The 8,392-nt window shown below is 53.9% G+C and overlaps 1 protein-coding gene across 1 annotated transcript in view; it reads left to right on the top strand.

Annotated features, from left to right (window-relative positions):
- Window positions 1-4,347: 4,347 nt before the first annotated feature.
- Window positions 4,348-8,392, top strand: part of Kcnk3 (potassium two pore domain channel subfamily K member 3) — a 34,733-nt gene continuing 30,688 nt past the window's right edge. Inside the window, exon 1 of the mRNA XM_027424518.2 lies at window positions 4,348-4,630. Within this exon, the coding sequence (XP_027280319.1) occupies window positions 4,348-4,630 (283 nt within the window). The remainder of the gene's footprint in view (window positions 4,631-8,392) is intronic.

The raw sequence follows: 8,392 nt of genomic DNA, 5'->3' as shown, positions 1-8,392 counted from the left end.
GCACTTCCCCAAGGCTCTGTGCTAGCTCATAACTGATGGGTCAGGCCTTGAACCAGGAGTGTCTGACTCCAGGTCAGCTTCTCCACTCCTTCCCTTCCTGGCCCTGCCCTAGTCTCCAACCAAACCACCCATGCATCAGGAATAAGAAGTAATGGGATGTAGCGTCTCTGCCTCTATTCTTTAAGCTCACACACTTGATCATTGTAAAGTGAACAAGAGCATCATCAGGGCATGGCTAAAGCTTTATTTCTCAGAAATAGAAACTGAGGCAGAGAGGCCACAAAGCTTCCTCCAATTCACCCAGCAGCAGCAGCAGCAGCAGCAGCACCGAAGTCTAAACCTCTGGACTGTCATGTCAGTTCAACGCCCCAGTGCTACACAGTGTGCTTCCTTAGCCCGTCAGACACTTGACTCTGTCTTTGCCCTCTCCTCCCTGGCAGGACTTGCTCTAGCTTGAGAAATATTTTGTCTGTAGGCATGGAAGTAGGATACTGAGGTTTTTCTACCCCAGACTCAACTGTCTGAGTCCTTTTACCACTCAATCTGGCTACAAATCCAGCAGACAACTGTTCCGGGCCTTGGCTCATGTCCCTAAGGACCTAAGGAAATGTATGGTGCAGCTTTGATACACAAAGCATTATGGGGAGAGTAGTATTGTGAAAGGGTCTCTGCCCAGGAAAAGGTATCAAGTCAGTGTGGGAATCATAAGAGCAAACATCTGCCTGACAAGAAGAACTGAAACTCAGAAGCCCATAGAGGCACAAAGTAGCCATTTGTTCAGATGGGATGGGGTACTGGGTAGTGCTTCATGGAGACAGTTGCCTTTGAGTTGGGTCTTGAAGCCTGAGTTGGTTGGGAGAAGAAGGTGGGAGAGGCAAGGAGATACCAGCACCCTAACTGATGGGAGGAGCCCTGGAACCCTTGAAGTCTCATGAAACATGAGAGAATACAGATGTGTTCAGAGCTTACGGATGGATGAAGTGCTGTGTTAAGCTGGAAATGACTGTGTCTAACATTTAGTATACAATAAAGCATGGCAGTGACAGATAAATTCCAAACAATTTACCCTAACCTTGTTGCTGTTTCTTTCCTCACAAACTAGTCTTCAAAGAAGTGGCTATTCCCTTTTTGCCTAATTCTCAAGAGGACTAAGTAAACAGATGCAATCAGGCCAGGAAGGTCATGGGATGTTACAAGTGAAAGGCATGTTGATGTTTTCTGGTCCAAACCCTCCACTTAGGGATGTAGAACTCCAGAAGCAGGCATGGGAGTGGCTGACCTCCAATGCTGCAGCAAACACAGGCAGAGACAGGTTGACTTTGGGTGGGCATGGACAGGTCCAAGGGTCCTGTACAGAAGGAACCAAGGAATGCTGGTAAGTCTTAGATGCAGCCCAACCCAGGTCACTAGGAAGAAGATGGATGAGACATGCCCACTGTCCCAGGGGCTGATCAAAAACTTTTACTGTGCCAGCATGCTCCTCCATCGCAACCTTCCCTCCACAAGGGATAGGATGGATGAGGAGACACAAGCTGTACTCTGGAACTCAGGACATGCAATCCAGGTGTTCTGGTCCCATCTATAATGGATGCTGCATAAGCTCCCATCGTACTCACTGTAGAACCTTCACTATCCTTCCCCTTACTGTCGAGGCCTCCGTTTTCTAATCTGTAACACAAGAACGCTGTGCGAGATGGTCTCTAAGAGTCTTTCTAGTTCTTAAGAGATGAGAACAAGTTCCATCAAAATTAATAATAAATGTCCTGCCCCAAAGACAGCTTTTCCCTTTCCTAAAGCTCTTTTACTTAATAATATCGCCTTTCATTTGTATAGCAGTCTGGGGTTGGTAGCCAGAAGTGGGAAAACTCTGACAGTATTCCCCCCTGAAGCCCAGCTCTAGGGAGTGGCTTGCACATCCAGAGGGGCTGTGGCAGAACTGGCTCCTGGGCTGATTTTGACCAGGAACCAGCACTTCAGAAGCACACTGAGCCGAATTTGCACTCCACCCATGGGAAGCCAGAAAGGGCAGGACTCTTCTTCCTGCAGCCAAAGAATGCCAGACAGAAATACCCAACAGACTGCATCCAAGGCCAAGGGAAAATAGTTTGTTTCATCAAAGAGTTGAAGACCTTCCTTTGTGGGGAGAGGGGACAGGGGTGCTATGAATTAAAGGTCCTGTCCTCAGGCTGTGATACAGACACCCGAGTCTAAGAGAGTAAAGGTCACCAGAGAGTTTCATGCACTTCCTCACACAAATACGGTTTCCTTTGATTCCTTAAAGCCAACTGCTCAGGCCAATAATGCATAATGATCAAATCCATTTTAGAGAAGGATAAAGGGATGACTCCAAGAGAAGAGTGTGGCTTTGAGAAACAAACAGGCCGAAGTCTCTTCTCAGCTCAGTGTCTCTAGGTGATTGTGTTGCCTTTAACCTCAGGTTCTCCATCTATGAAACAGTCCTAAGTAAAAGCAGACCCAATTTTGAGGACCAAGATAAAGGTTAAGATTGTGAGTGTGGCACACACCAAAAGACACAAGGACACATCCTGATGGGATGAATGGGCTGGTAGCTCTTCTGGGGTGCTTTTGGATACAGAGTGGTGTCTGGCAGTGACATCGTAGCCCGGAATGTGGCAGATGGTGCCCTCCCTTGCTTGCTACCTCCCGAGCCACGGGGTTTGGGCCTCTTCCACATCTCTCTATGTGGCCTATGCCAGGGTCCCGTGAAGGGCTGTTTGACCCTCCTTGGCACTGAAATTTGCATTCCAATCATTTTGCTCTCTCAGCCCATCCATGCCCAGAACTGTTTGGAGCTGAGTAAGGCCCCAGGGATCATCTGTCATGACAACTCATGGAAGAGATAAGGACATGAGGCTCCAAGAGGGGTGGTAACACTTTGCCTGAGTTCCCACTGCTGGTCAGGTTCCCTCTTCATTGCCACAGCCCCCCATATTGACAAAGAAACTGAGGCAGAGGTACCCCTGCCTCAGTTTCTCCAGTCTGTCAGTGACTCATTAGGTCTAGACTCCCACCCCCACCCCACCCGATTTCAGCGAGGTCCCCACCCACTCCTGATCTGTGCTTCAAGGTGGCATCCTGTGTTATCTACGCAGTTCAGCCCAAGTCCTACTTGCCATGCTAGTGCAGGACAAGGGCCATAGCTATGAAGTTGGGGCAGGTGGTCTCAGCTACCAGCCTTGGCTTTCTCAGTCAGTTGGCAGTACCCCGTGCTAACCTGGGAAGGAACTCTGTCATGAGAGACAGCTTTCTCTTGAGTATTGGCTCACATGTATCCCGGGCCACAGCAAATCCCTGCCAGTTTCTAAGATAAGCCAGTGGCTGAAGCACAGGGAAGGAAGTGTGACCTGCGTGGGAAAGGGGTTGACTGAGCCCCAGTCCTGCCACCAACTCTCCGAGTGTGTCCTATGTGTCACTTCACCTCCTATGCATCAGTTGCCTCATCCATGCTAAGGAGCAGGCCAGTTGGGCCCAAGGTCCCCTCCATTCTCAGCGCCGCGACTGGGGCAAAGGGTAGAGAAAGGGAATTTCTCTGTCTTGTTCTTCCCACTCCTCTTTTTGCCCCTTTTCAGGACATTTGTGTCTCCAGCTCTCCAAGTTTCCCTGTCTCAGTCTGTCTCTCTTTTTGTATCTTATGCACCACATTTTTCTGTCAGATCCCCCTTTCCCTGGGTGTATGTGGACCTCTGGTTTGTCTCCTGGATCACACACACACACACACACACACACACGCACACGCACACGCGCGCGCGCGCGCACACACACACACACACACACACACACACACACACACACACACACACACACAGAGGCCCCTGCCCTGAGTCCTCTCCCTTCCCTGTAGTTATCCGTTTCCCTGCCTAGTTTTCTCTGGGCTGGCGGGCTGGATCTCTGTCTCCCTCTCCCTCCCTCCCTCCCTCTCCCATCTTGCTCCCCCCCCCACTCCGCTCTCGCTCTCGCTCTCCCTCTCTCTCCCGCCTCTGTCCTGCCCGGGTTCTCCCGCTCGCTCCCCCTTCCCTCCCCGCCCTCGGCGCGGCTCCCCAGTCCTTATTTGGCTGGGCGGGAGGGCAGGCAGGAGGTGGCGGCCGGCGGTCGGGGGCGGGCGCGGGGCGGGCGGAGGAGGGCGGTGGGTGGTGCTGAAGGGACAGCTCCGCGGCGGCCGGCAGCGGCGGCGGCGGTGGCGGCCCGGGGTGCGGAGCTGGTGCCCGGCGTGGAGATCCGCGAGCGCAGCCATGCCCCAGGCCGCCTCCGGGCAGGAGCGGCGGCGGCGGCCGGGGCTGGGGCGCGGGCCGGAGACGCCGGGGGGCCGGCGACAACCCGGGAGCGACGATGAAGCGGCAGAATGTGCGCACGTTGGCTCTCATCGTGTGCACCTTCACCTACCTGCTGGTGGGCGCCGCGGTGTTCGACGCGCTGGAGTCGGAGCCGGAGATGATCGAGCGACAGCGGCTGGAGCTGCGGCAGCTGGAGCTGCGGGCGCGCTACAACCTCAGCGAGGGCGGCTACGAGGAGCTGGAGCGCGTCGTGCTGCGCCTCAAGCCGCACAAGGCCGGCGTGCAGTGGCGCTTCGCCGGCTCCTTCTACTTCGCCATCACCGTCATCACCACCATCGGTAACTACACTCGCCGCGCCGGAGGGGACGGGGGCGGGGACCTGGGATGCTGGGGAGCCGCCCGCGGCTGGGGGGTCCCTGCGGAGCTGGGCGGGCCGCCGAACCGCGCGCTCCCAGCTGCCGGGGCTCAGCCCGGCATGTGTTCTCTGCTGGAGGACCCCTGACTCCCGACCTGTCTCCAGCTCAGCCAGCCCTAACTTGGCCTTGCCGGGCTGTGCTAGGACCCCAGGGGACTCAAGTGTGTGAGAGGGACAGGAGCAGCCGGCTGAGGCTGGGGAGGAGGGGTGTGGCCGGGCTAGGCCCAGGGGCTGGGCACCCAGAGTGAGCGACCCGGGAGCGTGCCACTCCTCCGTGTCCCTCACGTTGGGCTCGGGCACCCGGGTGTCCACACCTGCCGGGCTGTGGGGAGGCACGTAGATGCGGGAACACTGCACTCCGAGGAACACGGGCCACTCTCTAACTGCGACTGAGTGCTGCCGGGGAGGGGGGTGGGGTGAGTGTGTCCGTGTGGGTGTGGGTGTGGGTGTGTGAGTGTGTGTCCACCTCCACGAGTTTGGGCTGCACCAGACAGGGCCTGTAATTCTCTGAGGGCAGCAGAGCAGGGGCTGGAAGCCAGATTCGGTCCTCTTAGCCTTCTTCCCCAGTGTCCCAGCAAAACAGTCACCTCAGAGGAATGGCCCCACTTCTTTTTCAAAGCCAGGGAAGATCACGCTGTAGGTAGGAGGCCACACGCACACCCAGATCCCCTGGGAACATGCCACACAGGTACACACACACACACACACACACACAGAGAGAGAGAGAGAGAGAGAGAGAGAGAGAGAGAGAGAGAGAGAGAGAGAGAGAGAGAGAGAACACAAATAGATGTCTGTGGGGAAAGGCATCTCCGGCCAGGCCCTTCACCAAGCTGTTGAAGTGTCAGTGTCCAGCCAGGATTACAGGTCTCAACCATTCCCAGGCCCCTGTGATTGCAGCCCACCTCCAACACTAACCCTCTCCATGACTGACCTTGGGCAAGTCGCTTCTCCTGCCTGGATCTTGGGCTCATGTCCCAACATGTAGAGGTTGGCCAAAATGATGTCAAGGGCTCTTCCCAGCCCTGACGTGCTTGGACTCTAAGATTGGGAACCCACCTTCTCCCAAGCCACTGGGATGCCTCCAGGAGTCGTTTCCTCCATTTTCCCCACTCCTTCTCATCCTGACCCCCACCCCCTGCCTTGGCGGAACTCCCAGGGGCTCACTGCCATTTGGCAAAGTCCATTAGAAGATGGCAGTGTTTTCCTGGGAGTCAACAGGAGTGGAAGTGGGTTAAAGACAGAGCTGGACACTGTCTACCCACTGCAGAATTCCGCTCTGAGGCTCTATTTCTCTCCAACAGCCAGGAGAGGAACACCCAGACACTACCCAAAGAGCAGGTGTGGTCTAGGGCCCGTCCCTCCACATCTCACTGCCACTTGCCCATAGTTTTACAGAAGGTTAGCTGTCTGTAAACCAGAGTGTCGTCTGTGTACACTTCTCCCCCTCTTCCCACACCAGGTCCCCAATTAGTACAACTTTCCTCTAAGTCCCCGGGCTCCTGCTTCACCCAGCTGGCGTCCTTGCTTCCGGCCTCATCCCCTCAGCAATAGCATCCCCCAGACAATGCTCAGCTGTCCCGGCCTGCTTCATCAAAGTCCACATGGCTCACCACTGCCCCAAGCTCCTTCCCGCCTCCACCTCCATGCCTGGCTCAACTCCTTACTTCTTACTTGGATGACCTCTCTCTATGGCCTCCAAATCATCCCTCAGAGAATGCTTAACATGTTTCTAACCAACAACACCTTCTCTTCTGCCTTCCCTTTGCTATCTAATCTAGCTCTCTAGGTCCAATTTAATACCCCCCACACAGACATACACCCATGCTAAGCCTCACAGGGCCACTGCCCTTGAAGACTTCAGCAGTGTTTATTGGTTAGATGACCTAGGTGACCCAGTATGGACTCTTTTAAATGTTTACATCCTAAGGAGTGTGTTTTGTTTTGTCTTTTTAACCATGCTTCATTGTTAATATCCATGTAGGCAAACCCCATCTCTGTGATTTTGAGAGCTAGCAAGGTGCTCAACAGCTATGCACACTGGAGAATGCTATTGATGGGTTTAATGTGTGCAGAAATGACAGGCGGGACCCTTCCCTTCCAATCCTGCTGTTGCTTTCCAAACTGTCCATGGTTCTTACCTAGAGAGATGCTATAAGATAGAGCTAGCAGCTTAACACCCTTCTGCTGATATTTATACAGTGCTGGTCAAAAAGAAAGATACCACCCTAGACCAGCAATGCAATGCCTACTCCCTATCCCACTCAAACATCCCTGGGTTTATGTTTTTTTGTCACCTCTCACTTTGGCTTTGCCACCTAGCTGAAAGCTGTCCTTGGAGTAGTGATGGGATGCCTGGAAGGGCTCTATGTGACAACTTTGTTAGTCTGTTCCCGACCCATCTGCCTCCTTGGGAACACCTTGTGGCCAATCCCACTGGCTAAGACTGGGTAAATGACAGAGCTGCCCATTCAGTCAGCATCTAGTGACCACAATGTTGTTATCACTTGGTTGGATCTCAGCCCTCACAACTCAGTGTGCTTATCCAAACAGGGATTGTTAGCTCTGTGACTTTGAGCAGTGGGTACAGGGGAGGGGAGGGGAAGGGAGGGAAGGGAAGGGAAGGGAAGGGAAGGGAAGGGAAGGGAAGGGAAGGGAAGGGAAGGGAAGGGATCTCCTGCCCAGAGCCACCAGGCTGATGGGCAGCAGACTCAGAAGGGGAAGCTAGCTCTTCTGACTCCACACTCAGGGCTGTGTCCTGCTGGCCTCTTGGCTGCTTCCTTTGCCTCCATATGCTATGAAGCCCAGGCCCAGGCAGGCAGAACTACCAAGTGCCCAATGATGCCAACTTGCAGGATGCTCATGAGCAGCCCTGATTGGTTGAAGGTCAGCAGGGTCCGACTTAGTCATTCACCTGGTTAGTCACATTCTCCACTCCCACCCCCTCATCATCTAGGGAACCCTTCCTTCCCTGCTCCCCAAGTTCACCAGACACAAATGGAAACTCTTTCCTTGGGAAACCTCGCCCTCCCTAGCTGTTGAGTCATCAAACTCCTCCAGGCCCCAGCCCCCTCTATTCATAGCCTAAAGCTGTCAGAGAAGGAAGGGGCCTGGGGATCAGCTGGAGCCATCACCCCCTCCTACAGAGAAGGGGTGGTAACAGGAGTCACGCAGAAGGGGTACAAAATCTGACTCCCAGACCCCCTGTTGCCTCAGTTATTACTTGTTTATTACCTGATTTGTTTGTTTGTTTGTTTGTTTTGCGATGCTGGGGGATGGAACTCAGGACCTCCCGCGTGCTAGGCAAGCGCTCTACCGCTCTACCACTGAACTCCATCATGCTATTTTTATTGCCACAGTAGCCACAATAGTAATGGCAGCCTCCCTTTATTATCTACGCTCTGGCAGGCTCTATCTGGACACTTCATTTGTATTCCCTTGTTAAGTTCTGCCAGTCCTCCAACGCTGACCTTATTACCCCCACTTTTCAGCTAAGCAATGGAAGGCTTTAAGTAAGCCACTCACCCATGGCCTCAGAACTTGAGAGTAAAGCACCTGTGCGGACTCAACAGCCCTGACTCTTGCTGGCAGTTTCTTACTCCATCTCAAACCCAGCACAGACCCTTAGGTTACAAGGAACCAAGATAACCAAGCTGGTTCACCCTTACCCAGGCACCCCAGAAGAGGG

The sequence above is a fragment of the Cricetulus griseus genome, chromosome 7 (assembly GCF_003668045.3).
Source record: "Cricetulus griseus strain 17A/GY chromosome 7, alternate assembly CriGri-PICRH-1.0, whole genome shotgun sequence".
NCBI classification, from domain to species: Eukaryota; Metazoa; Chordata; class Mammalia; order Rodentia; family Cricetidae; genus Cricetulus; species Cricetulus griseus.
The sequence above is the reverse complement of the archived record's forward strand: the minus strand, read 5'-3'. Positions and strand labels throughout refer to the sequence as shown.